The 23155-nt window shown below is 35.7% G+C and overlaps 3 protein-coding genes and 1 pseudogene across 3 annotated transcripts; 2 read left to right on the top strand and 2 right to left on the bottom strand.

Annotated features, from left to right (window-relative positions):
* The first annotated feature begins 5 nt into the window (after positions 1-5).
* Positions 6-4782, top strand: LOC129298307 (pectinesterase-like; annotated as a pseudogene).
* A 6010-nt stretch (positions 4783-10792) lies between these two features.
* On the top strand, positions 10793-14395 carry LOC129298308 (pectinesterase 3-like). The gene is made up of 2 exons (XM_054936704.1): positions 10793-11964; positions 13557-14395. Exons 1-2 carry the CDS (start codon positions 10881-10883, stop codon positions 14234-14236), a joined length of 1764 nt encoding a protein of 587 aa, XP_054792679.1. The 5' UTR covers positions 10793-10880; the 3' UTR covers positions 14237-14395.
* Positions 14396-15226: 831 nt separating this feature from the next.
* LOC129298304 (ethylene-responsive transcription factor ERF037-like) lies at positions 15227-15843 on the bottom strand. Its single transcript, XM_054936702.1, is given in 2 exon segments — positions 15227-15546; positions 15549-15843. Coding segments are annotated over 2 exon segments (408 nt in total). The 5' UTR covers positions 15706-15843; the 3' UTR covers positions 15227-15295.
* Positions 15844-18431: 2588 nt separating this feature from the next.
* Positions 18432-23155, bottom strand: LOC129298309 (uncharacterized). The gene is made up of 5 exons (XM_054936706.1): positions 22945-23155; positions 22316-22841; positions 21236-21734; positions 21048-21129; positions 18432-18903 (listed from the first exon to the last, which is right to left on the bottom strand). The coding sequence occupies exons 1-5, from the start codon at positions 23107-23109 to the stop codon at positions 18676-18678; spliced, it is 1500 nt and encodes a 499-aa protein (XP_054792681.1). The 5' UTR covers positions 23110-23155; the 3' UTR covers positions 18432-18675.

Genomic DNA, 23155 nt, shown 5'->3' with positions numbered 1-23155 from the left:
GAGGCGCTGTTCAGTGGCCAGAGTGGATGTCGGCGGCAGACAGGCATCTATTGCAGGCGACGGAAGTGAATCCGGACGTGGTGGTAGCGGCAGACGGGAGCGGAGATTTTAAGACGGTTGAAGCAGCAGTGACGGCGGCGCCGGAGAAGAGCGCGAAGAGATAAATGTGATAAAGATAAAAGCAGGAGTTTACAGAGAGATGTGGAAGTTCCGAAGAAGAAGACAAATATAATGTTCTTGGGGGATGGAAGATCTAACACTATCACACGAAGCAGGAATGTCGTCGACGGAAGCACAACCTTCCATTCCGCCACTGTCGGTAAGTTCACCACTCTCCCTCCCTCCCCCCCTCTCTCTCTGTTTTTTTTGGGTCAAGCTCTTCCTTCTCGTTTACTTACCTCACTTTACTAATTAAAAGGACAGACGACGGTAAATCTGGATAAAGGAAAATTAATGATGATTGAATTTTTAATAATTTTTAAAATAAATTGTAAAATTGATAAAATTGTAAATAGAAATTTCAATTACAAGCTGTAGTTACATTTAAAATTTAAATATTTTATTTATAATTAAATTTATGAACTTATAATTGTTTTATTTAATATTTATAATTTCTTTTTGAAAAAAATTATCAGTTTTTTTAAATTTAATTATTCTCTCTTCAATTTAGGCTAACCATTTAATTTTTTAAAAAAGTTTTTAAATGGTCTTATAATTTAGCCTTCAGGGACCAAAATGTTGGTTGGTATCTTATGATCCGTACCTTGGTCCTCGGACAGAGTGTTTGTCTGTAGTATATAGATTTATTTTTATGCAAGAACATTTTAAGCTGGTAAAAAAAAAGAAAAAAATCAACATTCAGAATTTTAAAAAATATTCTAATGCAATGCCTTTTTTATTTTCCATTTTCTAAGCGTGATACATAGAGGATTGTTCTTCTTTTAAAATGGTATTTCAAACAAATTATAATGATTATAGTGCTCGAGAATTGTCTTTTTTTTTTTTAAATATTCCGAATTACATTTGCAAGAAAAATGGTCTAATGTTAGCTTTGGGCGTAATATAGACGAGCAAGCAAGTTTGAAAAGTTGACAAACTTTTCATTTAACTAAATAATATAATATAATGCCGTGATGAGCGCGATGGATGATGAGGTTCGCGAGTTGCCCCACTGATTCATTAATTCGAAATCAAGGGGCAAAGGAAAGCACCGAAAGCTCAAATTATCCATCCATATACGTGTCCGAAGACATTGCACATATTACATTTATTAATGTAATGATGAAGACAATTTACTTTACTTGACAACTAATAACATTTACGTGGTCACCGTTGTTGTTGAGTTTCGACCAACTGAAAAATTGTTAATGTTTGTTCCTGCGTTTTGATGTTCAAAATCAGACTAATTTTTCCCTGCTTGGCCGCTTCTAACCCTCATAGATTGAAGAGCTAGGAATATTGTAGTTCCTAATACAATGATTAGCGAATAATGTTTGATGAGTATGTTTTCGCTGTCGGTTACATTTTATCATTATTTCCTTGTCTGCAACCCAAAAAAAAAAAATACTAATAAACTTTTGAAACAAATGATAATTCAATTGCTATCATTTTCGGGATAGAGACCCCAGCATTTGTTGAGGGCCAAGTCATGCTGTACTCAATATTCTTTTAGGGCCGGTTTCTTATGGTCCAGCTAAAATGTGGCAGCATGTGCACCTGGGTCATGATCGTGTAAAGATCTAGAGAAGTCAAAATATTTTGTCTCTGCCTCCTCTTTTTCTGATTGGTAATAGTAAGTCGCAAAGCTATATATAATGTTCGCACAATCGATAAAAGAAAATTAATTATTTTTCTAGGTCATGATTTTCAACCGCCCCATCAGACTAGCTGTTCTAATTTATTATCTCGTTCTTTAAAAGACAGGGGAAAAATTTCTGAGAAGCCCTTGTTTTGTTTGTTTTTTTGTTTGTCACTGATCAGTTCTGAAGTTTTATAGAGTCCAGATATATTATGTTCTTTCTCATTCTATTTATAAGATAGAAAGAGATTTTTTTTTATTTTATTTATAAGTTATATCATTAAATTTTTATTATAATTTTTTTTTACTTTTCATTGAATATTGGAGAGAAAAAATTATTATTAAAATATATATATTTTATAAAAATAAAGTTAAAAACTTATTAAATTTTAAAATAAAATTAATAAATTTTAAAATTTTTTTATATTAATAAAATATGTTAAAAATAATTTATAAATAGAATAAGAAGAGTAGAGAATTAGAAAAAAAAAATGATAGGAGGCTTGAAGAGATAGACATGCCATCTTTACTTTTTTGAGTCCGGACGATTAATATGTTATTTTAGAAGTCTGGAAATCTTAAAAGGAAAAAACGACATCAGGTTGTCGGTTGTTTTATTCCTTCGACATTTTGATTTCATGTAATTCATTTCCTTTCTCTTTTGTTCTTCCTCTTTTATCGACCTTCTCTTTTCTTCTTTTTCTTTTGCATACAATGAAAAGAAAAGCTTTCCGATATTCCAAAAAAAAAAAAACAGAACTTTCCTTGATGCTTCCTCTTTATTCTAGTGCCAGTATTATTGGCATCAATCATGCATGGTTCTGTGGGACATGGTAGAAAAATCCAGCCATAGAGAACAACCCACGACACGACACACACCACACACTATTACGCCTTTCACTTCCACACTATCTTTGCTTGTTGAGTATATTCGTGTCGTTTTATATATATTAGCGGTTGGTCGATTGAGCCTTTGATTCTTTAATCTGGACTCTGGAAATGCTCGGGTTAGTGTAATCCAAGGTAAATCTTGCGTGCCACTGTCAAATTTAATTCCTTAGTTTCCTTTTGGGCATAAACGTGGTGTGTGTCCTCCGCTGTCCAATTGAATTAAAGAGTACTAATAAGTAAACTAATTTGTCATCTTGTTCACGCTGTCCAAATGCTCGGGTCAGTGTAACCCAATGTACGTGTCTCAGACTGAGTAACTTGCAGGCTTGTGGCCACGTACGGAGACACGTACATCACCCCACCACTGAACCAGCCATGCGCACCGTTTCACCTTACCCACGCTTTGACAGTGACCTCTTTAGGCTCTTGTTCTGTCCTCAAGTCCCTACATAAGAGTTTAGACACATTTTTTCCAGTTAAGAGAAGTCTTTAATTTTTCATAATTTAGGTCTAAATAATTTGCATGCGTTTTTAGAGGATCTTTTTTTTTTTCAAATTTAATGACCTTATGCCTTTATTTACAGTTTTGAAACTGTAAATAAATATCATAAAATTTTTACTGATTTATATAATGAAGCTTGACAAGCTTACATGCAGGCCTCTCCTGTTATCATTTTCAAAATCATCATCATCATCATCATAATATAACAGTTTCTGATATACTGAAAGGAGAAAATTTCAGTCAACTCTAAGAAATAAAAATATTAAAAACTACTGTCATTACTCCTTCCAAGAGGGAGGTAACATAGCATGCATGGAATATTATTGCAAATGGCAATCATAAAATAGGAATTATGTTGAGTTGGTATTGGCGAGAGCCAGCGTATAAGTGTGTCATCTTTTAGATGTCACTATTATGTTCCGTAGAAGATATTTTTAAGCCAGCTCATATTAACTCACAGAACAGATTATTATTATTATTATTTTCCTGAATTAGAACGAGTAAAGAGACCTAATCTTCTGATTATTCATCACACCCCTTGATAAGTAAAGATTTTATCCATTTTTTGTTTTATACCTTTTCCCCCATCAATTTATACTTTTAAGGGACAAGCCATTGACGCACTGTACATTGCAGCCGTAGTGGGAGAAAGATTCCTCGCTCGCGACATAACCTTCGAGAACACGGCCGGCCACGCGAAGCACCAGGCCGTCGCCCTCCGGGTAGGAGCCGACTTCGCCGCCTTCTACCAGTGCGACTTCCTCGCCCATCAGGATACCCTCTACGTCCACCACAACCGCCAGTTCTTCATCAACTGCCTCATTGCCGGCACCGTCGACTTCATCTTCGGCAACTCCGCCGTCGTCTTCCAAGACTGCGATATCCACGCTCGCCTCCCCGGCTCCGGCCAGAAGAACATGGTCACAGCCCAGGGCAGGGTGGACCCGAACCAGAACACCGGCATCGTGATCCAGAAGTCCCGTATCGGAGCAACGAAGGACCTGGAGGCGCAGAAGAAGAACTTCAAGACTTTCCTGGGGCGGCCGTGGAAGGAGTATTCGAGGACGGTGATAATGCAGTCAAGCATAACTGACGTGATCGATCCGGTGGGGTGGCATGAGTGGAATGGGGATTTTGCTTTGGACACTCTGTTCTACGGAGAGTATCAGAACAGTGGCGCCGGTGCCGGGACGGCGAACAGAGTGAAGTGGAAGGGGTTTAAGGTTATAACGAGTGCTTCGGAGGCTCAGAAGTTTACTGCTGCCAACTTCATTGGCGGGTCTAACTGGCTGGGGTCCACCGGCTTTCCTTTCTCTCTCGGTCTTTAGATTATTATAATATAATTATAATTATTATCATGGCATTGATTATTGTTATGTTTATTGTGTAATGTGTATTATGGGTAGGAAAAAAAATGTCATTTTATGTAGGAAAAAGGGAATTTATGGGAAAGGAGAGGTTTGTGGTGCGTTGAGGAAACAAAATCATGTGCTTCTAGCACGTGATATGCCTAAAAAAATAAGGTGAAAAAAATAAGGTGACCTTTTTATTTTTGGCATGATTAATGAAAATATGAGTGATTTTGATTGAATGCTACCAATAAGGATTTAATTATTTTGAATTGTTTAAATTTATGATTGGTAGCCAAATAATTGTCATTTTAGGTGGAAAAAGGGATTTTGCGGAGAAGATATGTCCGTGAGGAAGCCAAATCCTTTTCTCTTACCGTGTATGCTGGCTATGCATGCAGCAGAGTTGAAGCAGACGGCATTTTTTTCTTTTTTAACAAAGTACATGTCAATATGATATGAACCAGGTTATAATTTATTTTTTTTTTATAAATTAAAAGTATGTTACAATATGTACGTATATAATGACATAGTTTTGGGAACTTGGATAATTTTGACTCTCACATAATTTTGACCTTTTTCTTATATTACGGAGATTTTAAAATATTATCCCTTTTCTAAAAATTGCCATTAAATGTATAATTTATATCCCTTGTATTATTAACATTCTAATGATGAAAGGGGAATGAGATAGTGTTCTGTGTCTGCAACAGATTGACCAGTAATGAATTACCGAGTGTATTCCCTTCTATTTTTATTATAGGACACCTAATTATTTTATTAAAACTAAAGAAAAATTATTAAATTATTAACTTTGTTTAAAAATAGAACAAACTTTTAGCTTTAAAATTTTTTAAACTTGTATTACACTTTCACTTATAGTTAATGAGTTTAAATGGAGGTAATATTGAAAAAATAAAATCAATATTATATCAAGTGTATTAATGATGAAAAATCTTTCTAAAAAACATTCTATATTAGGAATAGAAGATATACCGTGTATGCGTGCTTGGAAGTGTGATGTGTACACATTTAAAAACTGTGTATCCGTGCTTAAGGAAGGTTTACGCCAGATGTGGGGCATGGCCGATTTCTCAATCGTCGGCCTCCCTAACAACTTTGTTGTAAGGTTCCCCAATAAAGATCTATGGCAGGCCCACTACAAGAAGGTTCTTTATGAAGGTCCAAAGATATTCAAGCAACATTGCTTATTGGTCCAAAAATGGACACCGTATTTTGATCCGTTTCAAAATACCCCCCGACGTGCGGTGACCTGGGTGCATATTCCTCATGTGGCCATGCATCGCTGCAACCATCGCTTTATCTCTTGTTTGGGTGAAAAAATAGGGAGGACCTTAAAGGTTGATTCAAACACTTTGTCTGATTTCACTTCTGGAGATGCTAAGGTTGAACGGGGACGGCACGCACGTATATGTGTTGAACTTGACTTACAAAAAAGATTAGTGCCGAGAGTGATAGTGGCAGGTTCTCTCTTCAATGTTGAATATGAAGGATTATATCTGATTTGCTTTGCCTGTGGTCGTTATGGTCACCGACGAGAAGCATGCCCCTGGAGAAGTAGTACCAGTACCCAATGCAACACTGCCGCATCGTCTTCCTCTTGTGATCACTTGCCCATCAAGATGCCAGATAAATCACCGGTAAGAAAGGTTCTAGAGGACAGTGAAATTTCTGGAAGCTGGATGTTGAGTAACAAGACCTTGAAAGGTCGATTCTGGAAGCCAAATTGGTGCAGAGATGATCAGAGCCATCGTTCAGAGGGTATGATACAAGGTGTCAGTAAAGACAACTACTTTCACCAAAAGTCCAGATTTGCCTTAATTGCAAACCCAGATAAAAATGATACCACTCTTGAATGGAACATCTTAAATTTTTAAATTAAAAATTTTTAATGTTTTTAAAAATATTTTGATTAATTTATATAAATTATTGATTAATGATGTTTATAAAATATTAATATAGTTTTTAGATTTTTGGACAAACTTAAAAAAAAGTTAGGTCAATGTTTAAACAAATCATGACATGGAGAGAAGTTTAAATTGTGGCGAGACTTTGTGTCATGTGCCGCGGCGGACATGCCAATGCGTCGTAGTGCACATGCAAAATCTGCACTTATCAGATTGCAAATCAGATTGAAAATCAAAAGAGAAGAAAGGGTGAACGTGAGAGGAGTGATAGAGAGGGACTTGTGACTACTAAGGCTTGCTTCCAACTTGATTGTGAAGGCCTTACAAGCTTGATATACATTAGGTAAGCTTTCCTCTCTTCTCCCTCTCTCTCATTATGCAAAAATTTTGACTTATAAGGTAACAGGGGCTTGTTTTTGATTTCATTGGGTTTAAACCAAATCTATTGGCTTGTTTTTGACTTGTGGTAGTCTTGAAACACTATTAGTGACAATCAAAAAGCACTCCTCGTTGGTTTTTGTGTAAGTTTGGGACTCCGTCCTTTTAGGAGTTAGTAAAAAGATTAATAGTGAAAATAATACCAACTTTTGGTATGACCTGTGGACTCTTTTGGACAAACCTCTCCTTCTCCTTGCTGACAAAAATATGGAATTCATCAATCTAAATGATGTTGTCAGTCATTTTATTCTCCCATTTGAAGATTGGAATCTACAAGAATGGAGCGAATTCCTATCTATAGACATCATATAATCACTCAAAAACTTGAAAATACCATCTAGTTCCATGAAGGACTTATTCTAGTGAAGAGCAGCATCTAATAGTCAATTCTTAATCTAATTTGCTTATTCTTTTATTACTAATAGTGTCAATAGCAACACTGATCCCTTATAGACCAAAATTTGGCATTAGCAACTACCTAAAAAAGTTAAGGTGTTTATCTGGCAAATTGTCCATGAGAAATTGGCTACCAACTCATTTAGAGCTAAGAGAGGACTCTCAAACACCAATGAGTGTCCTTTTGAGTGTGATATACTTACTTTAAGATTATGAGTGGTCGAAATCTGTTTGGAAAGTGTTTATTAATTTTGACCATTTACTTGCTTTTTTTCTTTTGACTTGCAAGGTTGGATTCATTAGAATGCTACTCATAACCTAGGGAGCAAATGTGTTAGAAGATGGCCATGGCATAAAATCTTTAGCCATGTAAGCGGGCTCTTTTGTATGTAAAGATGTAAGCATGTATTTGAAGGAAAGAGTGCACGACTAAATGAAATTGTTTGTACTTGCCTTTATCGACTCATGGTAGATGTTTCCAATGACAAATTTAAACATCAAATCTTCGTTAGCTCTTCATTTTCACCAAACCTTTGGATTCCTCCTCCTCTGGGCAAAGTGAGACTTGACGTTGATAGCTCTATCTGGCAAAACATGCAAGCAGCCTACAGGGGAGTCATAAGAGATACCAATAGTGAGTGGATACTAGGTTTTAAGAAAAATTTGGGACTCCTCCCTCCTACTGCAGCAAAGATTCTCGCCATTAAGACAAGATTTGAAGTGTGCAAAACTTATAACTTTACAACGATTCACTCTAAACTATTAATATCCTATTTAGAGATAGTGGTTTGGATCATCCTCTTAGATTAGAGATTGAAGACACTAGAGCACTGTTATACAGTGAGTGAGAGATTGAAGTACATAATAATAAGCAAGAAGCACTTCAATGTACAGACTTCCTAGCCAAGGAAGCTCATAGGAATGGTTTTGATACCATTTTAATCCCTTCTGTACTTGATAGCTATCTAGGTATTATTAAGGATGACTTTAATCACTTCTACAATAGACATGGTCAAATAGGACCTAACTCTGTTTTATCTCTTACTTAAGCTTTGCTCACCCTTTAAACCCAAAAAAATAAAAATAAAAATTAAGCTCCGTAGAACTTGAGGAAGTCAATTCATTCATGTTGATCAATCATTTTTTTAATTTTAAAAAAGAAAGAAAGAAAAGAATGAGAAGATTGCAAAGACGTGCTTATCAAAACTTTGTCACAAATTAAGTAGTGTGGTGTATCTGGACTCATTGACTCGCAGATTATGGGAGTGAAAGAGAAGAAATTAACTACCAATTGGGATGAATTATGTGTATCCTAACTCCTCCTCCCTTCATGCGTCTACTTCAATCTCACGTCTTCATTTTTCATTTTTTAATTAATTGAATTAATTATTTTCTTATGTAATTAATCTTAAATATATGTACGCATGGGGCTAATACACAAAATCCAACAATTTTAACCTAAAGATAATTATAACTTTTAGTCTTGAATTTTATCTCAAATGTTAGTTTTGTTGTGAACATTGACTTAGTATAATTTAGTCCTCATATTTTATAAAGTCAAGAAATCATATAAATTAGTTGCTAATTTTTTTTTATTATTTTGAAATAACTTTTGGAGCTATCTTACCGAGCAAGGTAGAGATGAAAGGTTGAATCAGGACCGAAGAATATAGAATAAGATGAAGGACACGGAATGACAATGAGGAGCAAGCTGTTATGGTATGGCTTGAGAAATCAGGAAACAAATAGAATTTGAATAAAGTATACATCACACCCCACGGAAATTGAAAAAAAAAATTCAAATCCCAATTTCTCCAATCCAAATACACATCTGATTTTCAAAAATTGATTGCTGAAAATGTAGTGTGGATTAATGATAAGAAAACCAATCACAACTTTTATTTTTTATTTTTCTTAGTTTAAGAAGGAAGGGAAGGAGAAATGGCGGGGGGGTATAGAGGAACAAAAGGCTTGTATATTGGCGCAATTGCCGGCCGCTCCACATTTCTTCAATCTTTGACCATTCTATATAATAATAATCATTAATTTCACATTGTCATCTACATAATGTTTCATGCACAGTTATTGGGCGAGAATTTGTGATAGACAATTTAAATAATTTGACATAAATTCAATTTATTATATCCATTGGGACATCCAAAAATTAATTTATGACTCATTCCTACATTGTTGACATTTTTTTTAGGAAAAAGGAAGTCCAAACATGTTTAAAGGCATGTATGTAAGTATGGATATATTGAACGGTTGTGCGAGTGAGAGGATAGGATCGGATAGTTCATAGGTTTGTGACTTGTGACTTACAAAGTGTGCCCACAGACGGTGAAGGTGTTGCCTAGTTTGCAGGCTGCAGGCTGCAGGCTGCGCGCACTTTGGTTCGTTTTGCTCTGAGCCACTTGGCCTTTGTCTGTTTCTCGCTTTTCTGTTAGCGCATCCCTATGGTTTGTTTCTTCTGAATGATTGCATTATTCAGTTGGTTAAAAAATATCATATACTTAATCGTGTGTGTGTTTGTGTGGATATTTATTTTTAATTAAATCAATATATATAATTATTTTATAGATTATTTATTTTGTAAAAAGTTTTTGTTATTAATATTATCAACAATTTAATTGTTTTTATTTGACTGACTTAAAATATATTAAGTATATAAAATTAAGTACCAATGTCTTCTCATGATTTGTGAGAGGGGGCTAAATCAACTTGCAAGATTGAACTTGCTATCTGTCCATATCTAGGCAGCATCTTTGATAAATGCATGTTTGATTTTTAGTTTACACGTCTAAAAATATATTTGGAAGAGATGACCATTTATTGGATTTGACCCAAAAAAAAAATATAAATGCAGTTTAAATTGATTTTTGAGGGCCATACAGGTCCTGAGATAATACCTTGAGCAACATCAAGTTAAAAAAAAAAAAAAAATCACTGTCAGAGACAAATGACAATGCACCCAATGAAGAATGAACATGGCTTCCAGCTTACTCCCGCGTGTCACCTCATTCATCAGTGTAGAAGTCCTAAAGTAATACTAATAAACCATTGCCTAACGCGCAAAAAAACTCGTCATGTTTGCCTGTCGCCGCTGATCCATCAGTGACTCTGATTATTACTTATTAATCTTGTCATCCAAGCATCCAATTACAGTATTACCTACCTTTTTCAACTCATTTCTACCAAAGCGTGCAAAGCCACACACTGATTTCTTAAAATTGCAATATTTCCTTCGCAGTCTTATAATCCTGTTTTTTTTTTCTTTTAAATATCTAATAAATATATTAGATAAAAAAATCAACTTTCATATTATTTTTTTAATTCCCGCAGTCACCATATATATCACTAATTAGTATTACTAAGCAACATTAATAAATTAGTGATACGATTTTGAATATAAAAGATCCTGATTGCATGTCATCCCCAGCCTCTTATATAAAAGGGACAGGGACAAGCACAAACCAGATCACGCCACTCCTCTCTCTCAAACACAAGAGTAATACTCCTCCCATAAGAAACAAGAAGCCCGGAAAATAGAGTAAAACAAAACCGCACAGTCTTGTTTTATGGACTCTATCAAGTCCTTCAAGGGCTACGGTAAGGTAGATGAGCTCGACCAGAGAGCTTTCCAGAAGAAGACACGTCGCCGCCTCATTATCCTCGGCATTTCTTGCATTCTCCTCGTCGCCGTCGTCGCCGCAGTTGCAGCCACCGTCATTCATAGGCGCGGCCGCTCTTCCTCTTCCTCCGACTACGTCCCTCCCACCGAGTTGACTCCGGCGTCGTCCCTCAGAGCCGTCTGCGCTGTCACTCAGTACCCCAGCTCGTGCTTGTCCAGCATCTCGTCCCTCCATAATTCTAACACTACCGATCCGGAGCTTCTCTTCAAGCTCTCTCTCCGAGTCGCCGTTGACGAGCTCTCCAATCTTTCGAAGCTCCCTTCCAAGCTCAAAGCCAATGTGAAGGATCCGCGGGTTCAGAAGGCGATCGAGGTGTGCGGAATTGTGTTCGACGACGCGGTGGATCGACTCAACGAGTCGATCTCATCGCTTGACGGCGGCGGAAACGGCGGGAAGATCCTTTCGCCGTCGAAGATCGGTGACGTTGAGACGTGGCTGAGCGCTGCGATTACGTACCAGGAGACCTGTCTGGACGCTCTGGAAGAGTTGAATTCCACAGCCGCAAGCGAGATTCTCGAGGATCTGAAAACCGCGATGAAGAACTCAACCGAGTTCGCAAGTAATAGCTTGGCCATTGTGACCAAGATTCTAGGCCTTCTCTCGAATTTCAACTTCCCGATCCATCGGAGGCTACTGGGATTCGGGGGATCCGATTCCGGTTTTCCGGATTGGCTTGGCCCGGCAGAGAGGAGGTTGTTGGAGAATACTAACGCAACGGCGCCGCATGCGGTGGTGGCAAAAGATAACAGCGGGCGATATAAGACGATAAAGGAAGCGTTGGCGGCCGTGAAGAAGAAGAGCGTAACGAGGTTTGTGATTCATGTGAAGGAAGGGGTTTACAAAGAGAATATCGATTTGGATAAGAACACTTGGAATGTGATGATATACGGTGATGGCAAGACCAAGACCATCATCTCCGGCAACCTGAACTTCATCGACGGCACGCCTACCTTTTCAACTGCTACTTTCGGTAAGCCGTATATCTCTCTCTCTTTTCATTTATTATTTATTTACTTTGTTCCCCTTTCCTTTCTCTCCTTTATTATTTTTCTAATTTCCATTACTCGTTCCATGCTTGATAGTTAACATGACAACCAACCATTCATTCATGCACATCGATGTTTCTATGTTTGTTAGGTATATGTTTTTGATGCTGCGTTTGGTTTATTTAGAGGAGCATTTTCTTAACAGTTTTAGTGGCGAAAATATTTTTGGTACTGCATTTAAATCTCCTTATACTTCATTTTAAAGCTTGAACTTTCTTTTTGATATAACTTTAGCTTTCTTTTTACAAGTGTATAGAATCGTTCAAAGCAATTTGCGTTAAGCTTGAAAGTATTGTCACTGTCATATATATCTTAAAAAATTGATAAAATTTGTGGAAGTTTTTTCTTAAAATGTTTTATTAAGTCCTTTTTACATAATAAATATATGGAAAATATAGTTGAGAGAACGAGCTCGATAGAAAGAACGTGACAAGGGAAACACCGGCGTTATTACTTATTAGTGGGATAAATGTTATAAGCAAGCGGTGACACATCATATGTGTGGCCAACCCACATGTCCACATGATATAGTGAAAATGATGGATCATTATGTGAACATGATCTGGCAGTGTGAAATCGCGTTCAAAACATCGTAGCTCCTTTTGGTTTTGTTACTTTTATATTTTCCTGAACAGTGAACGCAATCTATGGTGATGATGATGATTCAAATGAAAAACAATGTTTGATGGAATATGGTTGTCGGCTTGTTGCCTGGTGGGCTCATGTCCTGCCATGAGCCCATGAGTGCATGTCTGTTTTCAGATGATATGCTTATTCTTTTTCTTATGATCTTGTCACTCGTAAACCACAAAAGTCTCTCGCCCAAAACATTAGTATGAACAAGTGGTAGGTCTGTTCTGGAGACAAACAGGGTTGAAATTTTTATGTTTCTTATATTTTTTTAATGAAATATCATACATGACATATTTTTATTTATGTAACATCTATCTTAATGTTTGGAAAACACTTAGTTATAAGCCCCTAACATTTTATGTGAAGTTTTACATGTTATTATATTATCTGGAAAGTTGTTTGGCTTAAAAAAAAAAACTATCTAAGCATATTTTTGCTTGAATGATTTTATTCTTTGCTAATATATTCGGCTTATAAAAAAAAAACTCAATTAAGCATGCCAGTATTAACTTGAAAAGATTATGTCCTTATCCTGTACTAATTATAAAATTTCATAAAAAATGTGCAGAAAACTTGGCCAAGTTTAAGTAACTATTCGAAAGGGGAAACAGGGTTATAAGCCAATAGTTTTACATTTTTACCAATGATTTGGCTTCGGTGCTTTCTGTCCAATCTTTTATTTCAACTCAAATGTTCATGTGCGTGCAAGACTGATGGTATAATTGAAAAAAATTAGATACTTAATTTTGTATATTTAATATATTATTGTCTAATAGAATTAAAATAAGTAGATTTTATATTATTCAACTTAGCTTGATAAGAAGAGTGAGTTTTACTTCTTTAGTTTTACTCCCACTAGACAAACTCACATGCTTATAACCAGCTGTCAAGGGAAAGGGATTCATCGCCAAGGACATAGGATTCATCAACACCGCCGGAGCAGCGAAGCACCAGGCGGTGGCGTTCCGCTCAGGCTCTGACCGATCCGTGTTCTTCAGGTGCTCTTTTGACGGCTTCCAAGACACTCTCTACGCCCACTCCAACCGTCAATTCTACCGAGAATGCGACATCACCGGCACAATCGACTTCATCTTCGGTAATTCCGCCGTCGTCTTCCAGAACTGCAACATCAAGCCGAGACAACCCTTACCAAATCAATTCAACACTATCACGGCTCAGGGCAAAAAGGATCCTAACCAGAACACGGGTATAATCATCCAGAAATCCTCGATCTCTGCGCTTGACAATCTCAACGCTCCGACGTACCTTGGCCGACCGTGGAAGGAGTACTCCACTACGGTGATTATGCAGTCTGATATAGGGTCATTCTTGGATCCAGCGGGCTGGAAAGAATGGGTTTCGGGCGTGGAGCCCGCGAGAACCATATTCTACGCGGAATACAAGAATTCGGGAGCCGGGTCGGGCGTGGATAATAGGATCAAATGGGCGGGTTATAAGTCGCGCCTATCGGACGATGAGGCAGCGAAGTTCACGGTTCAGTCTTTTATCCAAGGAAGTGACTGGTTGCCAGATGCCGCTGTGGAGTTCGAATCCACATTGTAATGGATTTTTTTTTTTTTGCTTTTTGCTGTTTGTTTTTAACACTGTTTTCTAACTTATATTTGGTCAAGCCGAGTATTACACATAATGTTCGCTCTTGTATTTTAGTTGATGCTACAGTTTGGAGATTGGATTTGGAATGCAAAGACAGTTAAAATTGAACTGTAAATTGGAATGCTAACACACTTGTAAGATGACATGAAAGTCATGTCAAAGCCACTAACGGTTTTATAGACCCAGTTATTTAATTGTCGTGCCTCGGTTTTATATTTAGTTTTTTTTTTCCCAGTAAACGTTGCGATACGAGTCTTCAAATCGGATTTCTGGAAAATGAGTTTAAGAAATATTCTATTCTTATCCTATAACGGGGAAAAAATAATAATAATAATAATGTAATCACTGGCAACGCTTCACCTGAAGGGTGTATGAGATACTTCGATGAGAAGTGGAGTGCCTGAAGGAACATGACTTCCCGGCTTGGTTTCTGATTTTGCTCAGCGGAAATATCTAATAATTATTAGATCAGCACAATTTGAACATACATCAGCTAAGTATGCGTTTGGATTTCATCACGTTTACATTTCAAAAGTAAATTTTAACTTTCCAAATGTAAAATGTTTTTGGCTTCCTTTTTTCAGGTAAAACGTATTTTTTAAACTGACTTTCAAAAACGTTTGAGATGGAGAAATTTGCAAAGCTACTCTGGGTTGCTTTCAAAACGTGATCAGTTGGAATGGATATTTATGGCTGGTACATAATTTTTTTATTGACCATGATGCCCTTCATTTTTGCAGCTGATACATATTTTTATTGACCATGATGCCCTTCATTTTTGCAGCTGATACATATCACCTACACTCCCTCGTCGGTCCTCATTCATGCAGCTGATACATCAGTCTCGTTCGTCCTTTGCTGCTGCTCTGTGTCTGCCGGTCGTCCGCCGCTAGTTCGCCGATCGTCCGCCGCTAGTCCACCGTTCAGCCATCTCTTCTCCTTCCCTCCTTCGTCTCTCCTCCGCCATCACAGATCCGGATCTCTTCCTTCCCTAAGCATCTCCTTCCTTCATCGATGGTGGCTGCATTTCTGGCCAAGAGCTCTCTCATCTCCTGTTACTACTGTCTCTCCACCTATCTCGAAGCTGCTCTCCAGAGGTGGCATCTCCACCATCTCGCCCAGTTCCTCCGAAATGGACGGGTCGCCAAAGGAGGAAGAGGACATTGCCAATGACGACGACGAAGAGGAAAATAAGAGCGACTTTGTCGGAGGATTAAATATCTTCATAGCAGTGACCTTAGCTGCGGCGGCCTGAACATCGGAGAGTTGGGAGCAGGTCAGGGCAGGGAACTCGCGAGGTGAAGGTCGTCCATCTCCGGCGTGGCGAAGGTGCCGAGCCAGCTCCAGTTCTTTTTCCTGGGCTCCCAGATTTTTAACACCCACTTGCCCCACGCCCTCATTCGAACCCCTCTGTACATGGGATGCTTGCTGTTGCTACTATCTCAGCCCTTCTTGAGCTTCCTCTGTTGTGCTGGTAATGTCTCAGAAGCAGAGTTCGGCCATGACTGAGGCGGAGATAGTCTAGATGTTGATGGCGAGGACGACGTGACGATGGAGAGTATATTATTATTACACATTTTTTTAATATCAAATTTTATATTTTTTATTCTTATTATTTAATATTTTAAATTTTATGTTATTTTACATTTATTTCATATTTTTTAATATATTATATTTATATAATAAAAATTATAAATTATTATAAATCAATGTCCTTTTTGGTCATTCTATATTTAGAAGCACATTTCAAAAGCATATATTTTTATTAATCCAAACAACTTTCAATTTATCAAACTGATTTTTAAAAAAATGTATCCAAACACAATTTTCGTTACAACAACTGATTTTTATCAAATTGACTTTTATTAAATAAACTTTCATCAAACTGACTTTTGACAAACTAAAAACCAAACATGCACTAAATTATTTTGAGAGAATAAATTGAGGTTTCAAGTGTCAAATTTTAAGAATTTATAAGTTTAATTTTTATTTTTATAATTTTATTGTGATGAATTTGTAATTTATATTTTAAATTTTAATAAAAAATAAATTTAATTATGTTAAAATTTAAAAAACAACTAATAAATTTATTATAATGAAGTTATAAAATTAAAATATAAATTTTTAAATTTTTAATATTTATATTTAAAATTTAATTTGAATTAATTTTTTGAGAATCAATTATCTTCACCTATTGCACGTTTACGCGTAGCACGCTGCAATTGCTTCGACAATAAAGCAAAAATTCCAGCCAATTACTCTGCTCCTTTTTCCTTTACATTTGCCTAAAAGGTTTAAAAGATTTGAAATCATGAGCTTGCTTGGGGTTTCTAGTTCACACAAACACTTACACACCACACCAGAAACTGACCTGTAGAGCAAGTGAATGGGATAAAAATGAGATGGCGAGAATAAGAAAGTAAATAAAATTAGTATTTATCCATTTAATCCAAAATGAAGGTTTTATAGTCTTAAATAAACTACATAAATTCCCCATATGTTTCACATGAATAAATCACATATTGTGAGTAATAAGATTCATAAAAAAAAAAAAATTATATGATGTAATTGACGACTAGACACATTTTCTTTCGTACATTGTACGGAGTCTAAGGCTTGCTCTATAATTTATATATTGATTATTAGAACTTTCCAAGAATTTTCCCTATAAATTTTGTTAACGTGTGGTTCCAGAAGTTTACTGAATTTACGAGCATTTAATTAAATAAACATTCATGCTTTTACCAAATAATAAATAAAATCATGTGCTTTACTTGTTTGGTTTTAATGTTTTGTGTGCAGAATTGTACATTATGTTTCCTTACATTTAGATTGTCACCTATAAATCAAAATCAAACACATTTCTTAATCACTTGATTTATTAGACATTTCGATGCTCTTAAATTTAGGAAACTCCATAGAATGAACTTGGGAGTATTTTGATCCATGATGTCTTTTCCAGTTAGGGCTTGCATTATTACGGCTCCCTCAGATTTTTGTTTTTTTTTGTTTTAACTATGTGTAATGAGATATGGTTTTGCTGAAAAACAAAAGAGGGTATAGTTTTTAAAGGAGAACAATACTGTTTTGGCTCCTGAATTTTCAGTTTTGACTTTTATCTTAATATTTTCCCTGTGTATTCTTCCTACACTTGCTGTTATTGCCTATTCACTTAATAAAATAAATATCTGCTTCAACATCAATTATTTTTATTTATCTCTCTTTATCTTTATAAATAGTAATAGATAAAAATATGAATATATTATTAATTTCTTTTCATTTTTATTGTCAACCATTTTTCTAAATCATAAAAGTGTGAATTTTTTATAGTACAAGACTTACACACTCAACCTCATGTACTTAATATACTTTTATCTAATTAAATCAAAACAAATAAATTTTAACATGTTAATAATATTAATAACAAGAGTTTCATATGAAATGAATAATGCACATGTATTTATTTAATTGAAAGCAAGCATATCAAGTATATAAGCTTTTTTATTTTTATAATCAAGTTTTTCCTTTTTTTTTTATACATTCTTTGCAAAACCTTTTTCTTGAATTTTTGGCAAAATTTATTATTGAAAATTTTCAATGTTAATATATTGATAATCATAAAGAAGATATTTTTAATTATTGACAATTTTATCAACTCTATTATAAAATTATCTTTGGTCCTATTTATAGGGCGGAAAGAGAAAATTTTTTTTTATCCTATTTATAAATCATGTCATTAAATTCTTATTACAAATTTTCTTTTTTAGCCTCCATTAAATATTGAAAAAAAATATGTTATTAAAGTATGTGTATTAATAAGGGTAAAGAGAACTTATTAAGTTTTAAGACAAAGTTAATAAATTTTAATTTTTTTTAATATTAGTGAACTTAAAACTTAATAATTTTAATTTTTTTTAATATTAGTGAAATATATTAGAAATGACTTATAAATAGAATTAAAAAAATATTTTGGCAGAATTATGGTTGCTCTACAATGCTCCTAATTTCTTCATTATTTATGCTTTTTTTTTAATCAAAGGACTGGGTAAACCATGCTAACCAACAAGATAAGTTATGTTAGCATGCAAAGAGAATTACTACAACAAAATGACAGAGTATCAAAAATAAGATAGTCGGTAGAAGCTTGATGAGATAACCAATCCACACATTTATTTGCTTCCCTGAAAACATGGTCAAACGTGATCATTCAATCTCACATAATAAGATCTTTAATTTTGTTGATAGTTGCAGAAAGTAAGTGATTAATAGAAAACTCATTTATTTATATTTTTGGTAGATAATTTTCTTTTAGAGGAAGGCAAATGAAATGACGACAAAAAAGCTAATCTGGAATTTCGGGAAGAGAATCAAAATATAGAGATTTGGTGTTAGCAATGGATGTTATTATTGCAGGGGAAGCAACCACAGGATCGGTGATTTGAGAAATGAGGGTTATGGCGGTTCATCATCTTGTGAGCTTGTTCCGTCGCCTTCTGGATCTGATCCAGGTGCTGTTGTTTCGCTGCTTCTCTCCATTCCTCGGCTTTTCTGTGAACCGCTGCCATCCTCTTCATCAATTTCTCTTCCAGGTTTGATTTCATCTTCTGTATTTTCACCTGCACAACGTTCACTCAATTTTCACCTTCGTTCCAATCACTCGCTCTTCAACTGATTGAAAATTTGACTAAAACAGCAAATACACAGTCCTCTTCATTGAAATCTTTCTCTTATTCTTCACTTTCAAATTTTCATTAAGATTAGTCTATCTTAATTACCTTTAAATTCTTTTATATAACATCTATAATACATTTAATAAAGGTGTCTGAAAAAAGATTAATTATTGACGTTTTGCAAAGTACCTTGTATTTAAGCTAGAAGGAGTAATTATAGCAATTATAATAATTACCTTTTAATAAGAGCTTTTGAAGGGCTTTCTTGTTTCTAATTAAAAGAAACAACCTATTATTTGAAGCATTTATTAATTGTTGTTCTTTTTTACTCACATTTAAAAGAGTGTTTATTAAAATTGCATTTATAGCATATTTATTTAATTCTATTAATTTTAATTGCATTCTTTGATCATTCAAAAAAGGATAGGAAGGAGTACTTTATAAATATAAGACTTTTTTTTTTTAAGCGAGATGCCAAAAGATATAAAATATTTTAGATCCTTTAAAGTGCAATTAATGAGATTTTTTTAAAAAATACCCTTTAATTAAATGTGTAATTAATAAGGCTTTTTTGATTGAAATACCTTATCAAATAATTATGAATGTGAAAAGAGAGTACAAAATTTTAAAGACAATCATTTAACTCTAAGATTGTAATTCGATTAAAAGTGTTTTTATAACATTGAGAGAGACAGAGAATACTTTTATGGTCTTAAATATAAGTCATTTTCGACTAATTTACACACATAAAACACTTAGCCAAAGTCTACCAATATAATCCTTATTAATTACACTTAATCGTTTAACCCACTATTATATACCACCTCTACACCACAATTTCTAATATATGACATGTTTGAAAAACTATTTAAGGCCTCAACGAGTTCATAAAATGACTAATAAAAAAGACTACAGATATCTTACACTTCCTCCATTTAAAAAATATAAATCATTTTTTAAAGAATTAAATGTTAAAAATATAAAATATTTTGAGTCTTTTAAAGTATATTATTATTTTTTTAAAAAAGTACTACTATTGAATATATTATTTTATTTTATTTTTTTTGGGGTGAAACACCCTATTAAATAGGAATAAATATAAAAAAATGTTTAGTTTAAAAATAAATTAATAAAAAATATTTAATTTAAAAATAAATAATTATTTTATTAAAAGATGTTATTCGGAAGGGGTACTGGCCAGCATTTCAAATTTGGGATTTGTCAATATTATTTATGAGTTCAATAGTAAAATACGCTTTACAGCTTATTGCCTGATTCCCCCACCTACCGTCCACGGTCTGAGCTCGGAACTTAATGAACCCAACGTGAGCTCTCTTAAAATAATAATGCTCATTATTATATTAAAGTTGAACAGGAAGAAACAGAGAACAAGTGCGACTGAGCATGGCTGACTCATTATTCCCAAGACTATATCTAAAGCAAACTATCACATGCACTCCTTAAGTCCTGGTACACTCAATATCGCAACATTATGACTTTCAGGCTTTTAGTGCAGTATTTTATTTTTGAGGGCATGGTGTGGGGAACCGTATTGAATTGAGGATCACTCTCAAAGCAGGGGGACTGGTCAAAGAACAGATAAGGTTTGTGTTCCATTAGGAGCTGCGGGTGGCTCGAGGAGATGAAACCAACCACATGCCAGGCTAAACACTCAGACTTTAATCAACAACTCGTATCAGCATGAGCATCTCAGGTATCTAACTTGTATGCACAGTTAAGATACTGGGTTTCTCAACGTCCAGTACAAGGCCAATCCATGCGCAAGACACAGTAATCTGGACTTATCTTGACTTTCACTGTTCAAACTGCTTGCAAAAGTGCAAGTCCCTACTAGACAAACTGATGTCCCTTTTCACAATACACAAATATGACAAGAGCAGCAAGGGAACCCATGAAATCATTCTTTACCAACTAGACAGATTCAGTTGGGTTGGCATTGATAATTTGAACAAACATAGTCTTACTTTCAAAGCTGAAGACTTCAGAAAATAAGGCAAGGAATGCAAACTAACCATGATTCAACAAAGGGGAAGTAAAAAGGGAATGATGGTTGAATAATATTTAAATACCTCAAGCTTTCTTGATTGAGCTTCTGCTTTTGCACTTTGGAGATTAACCCAAGCTTGGATTTTTGCTTCTTCTCTCTGATACCTGTCACTCACATCACAAGCATGTAGTTCTTAACTTGACTATCTGACGCATGTGGAACTACAATGTGTGCTGCAACAGCAATGTTTTACTCTTTCTAAATATTTACCTGAGGCAACACTTGGTCTTTTCCTCTTCTTCCCATGTAGCAGCTCTGCAGTCTATATCAGCTTTCTGGCTGGCGCTATGTCTCAAGCTCTTTGATATCTCCTCCTCCTCCTCCTCCCTCGAGCTCCAATTTGATGCGACTGAACCATACTGTGTTCCTAATTGCAGTTTAGCGAAATGGCACTCCTCGAGCTGAATAACATCAATAGTACAGCCAGTGTCGTTTTGGTTTGCTAGGACCAATGGTCCTGACCTGCTAGCTGGGGTATTATGGCGAGCAGGGGATGAGCTCTTGAAGGGTGTGTGGCTCCTTGAAGTGGTTGAACTTCCAAGAGGAGTCATCTCTGTCCCAACATCTCTGTGTTGAACCTCATGAACCATTTCCGTGCAAGCATCTTTCATTGCCTCACCACCAGGGTTTCTGAAAAGAAACGCTTCTTTGGTTGGTTCTGAATATCTGAATTTAGGCAGAATAGGTTCTGGATGGTCTGTGAACTTGTCTGCATTACAAGTCACTATCGGTCAAAGGGTTGCTTGTTCTATTGGTAGACTTGAATTCAGTTATAACTTCTACCATTCACTCAGGTTCTCTTTCCTTAACTCCTTGAACACAAAAAGCTTATGATGGTCTTTGAAAAGATTGTGCCACTTGTCAATTTAAAAGCTTCTCAGGTTATTTTGAAGTTTTCTAGTACCAGAGAGCTGTGATTTTGTTCCAACTATGAAAGACAGTGTCTGTATAATTTTATAACCAACATATGGAACACAGAAATGAGAGTTTCACAAAACTTTAGAATCTTGAACCTCCCAACAATTTTGGTTCCACGGTTAAAAATAACCATAAAAACCACAAAATTTCTTCCAAGCATAAGCGACCAAATCTAAATTGGGTCTAGCAACCATCTCAAATCCCAATAATATTGACCCTTAACCCAGATAAGATAAAAAAGCTTTATAGAAAGGCAAAAGTTAAAGAACTTAATACAGACAAATTAGAAAAAAGAACAGAGAATGAAAAAGATGGGAAAAAGGCAGAATGATTTTGAGGTTAAGATAGTGGATAGTGCGGTCATACTCTAACCTTTTAGAACCATGTCTGAGTTATGGTGGTCCAAAGACACGGACCCTTGAAAGCTTGGGACAGCGTTCGATGCCCTTTCCTCCGTAACCCTCGATTTCTCCGAGAGATCCTCCATTTGTTTCTTAAAGTTATCACATTGGCTGCTAACCTTTGAATTTTCTGATACCTTCACAGTATGAGCAGGAGAGTCATGGCAAGAGCTACTAATGAGCCATTTCTCTGCATCATCCCATTTCGAAGGAAAGTTCTTCCTCGAGAGATTTCCAACACTCGTAAAGCAGAAAACAGGTCTACCAGGAGTTGAAGGAGTCTCCAATCTCCTGTTTGTGACCGAGTTAGCGCCTTCTTCTCTCACTCTCTGAGTCGAACCCTGAAGAATACAGCCCCTGCTCTCTGTGCTTCCACCATTCGACATTGGAAATGACTTGACAAACTCAGAGGTCTCTCTGAGATTGAGCTTGCAAAGTGGGTCTGGAAATGGGTTTTCTTTGCTCCTCCCAAACAAGTCGATCTTGCCCTCCAATTCCTGAAACACAGACCCCAAAGAGGGAAAAAAAAGAGAGGGAGAGTAATGATTAGAGAATCACATTGAAGCACAGGAGAAACGAATAGAAGGAAAAGAAACGTACGCCATTTGAAGATGACAAGAGAGAAGGTCGAAAGTATTTGTGGTTGGGGAGATCCATGGCAGAGGCAGAGGATGTGAAGCAAGGAAGGTGGGTGTGGTGGTGGGAGAGAGTGTTGAAGGGCCTTGACTCTTTGTGTGTTGTCGCATTAGACTCGAAAGGGGTCATATAATGGAACAGTGGGTCATGAGAAAGGGACCGAAGAGGCAGTGAA

The sequence above is a fragment of the Prosopis cineraria genome, unplaced genomic scaffold (assembly GCF_029017545.1).
Source record: "Prosopis cineraria cultivar Desert tree isolate PC_DT_omini unplaced genomic scaffold, ASM2901754v1 PC768, whole genome shotgun sequence".
NCBI classification, from domain to species: domain Eukaryota; kingdom Viridiplantae; phylum Streptophyta; class Magnoliopsida; order Fabales; family Fabaceae; genus Prosopis; species Prosopis cineraria.
This window is presented reverse-complemented; position numbering and strand designations above follow the sequence as displayed.

Coding starts and splice junctions, on each gene's coding strand:
- LOC129298309 (XM_054936706.1), bottom strand. CDS start 23,109: ATGACCCCTTTCGAGTCTAATGCGACAACACACAAAGAGTCAAGGCCC. Junction 22,842..22,944: donor TCTTGTCATCTTCAAATGGC/GTACGTTTCTTT, acceptor TCTGTGTTTCAG/GAATTGGAGGGCAAGATCGA. Junction 21,130..21,235: donor AAGACCAAGTGTTGCCTCAG/GTAAATATTTAG, acceptor TGTGAGTGACAG/GTATCAGAGAGAAGAAGCAA.
- LOC129298308 (XM_054936704.1), top strand. CDS start 10,881: ATGGACTCTATCAAGTCCTTCAAGGGCTACGGTAAGGTAGATGAGCTC. Junction 11,965..13,556: donor CTTTTCAACTGCTACTTTCG/GTAAGCCGTATA, acceptor GCTTATAACCAG/CTGTCAAGGGAAAGGGATTC.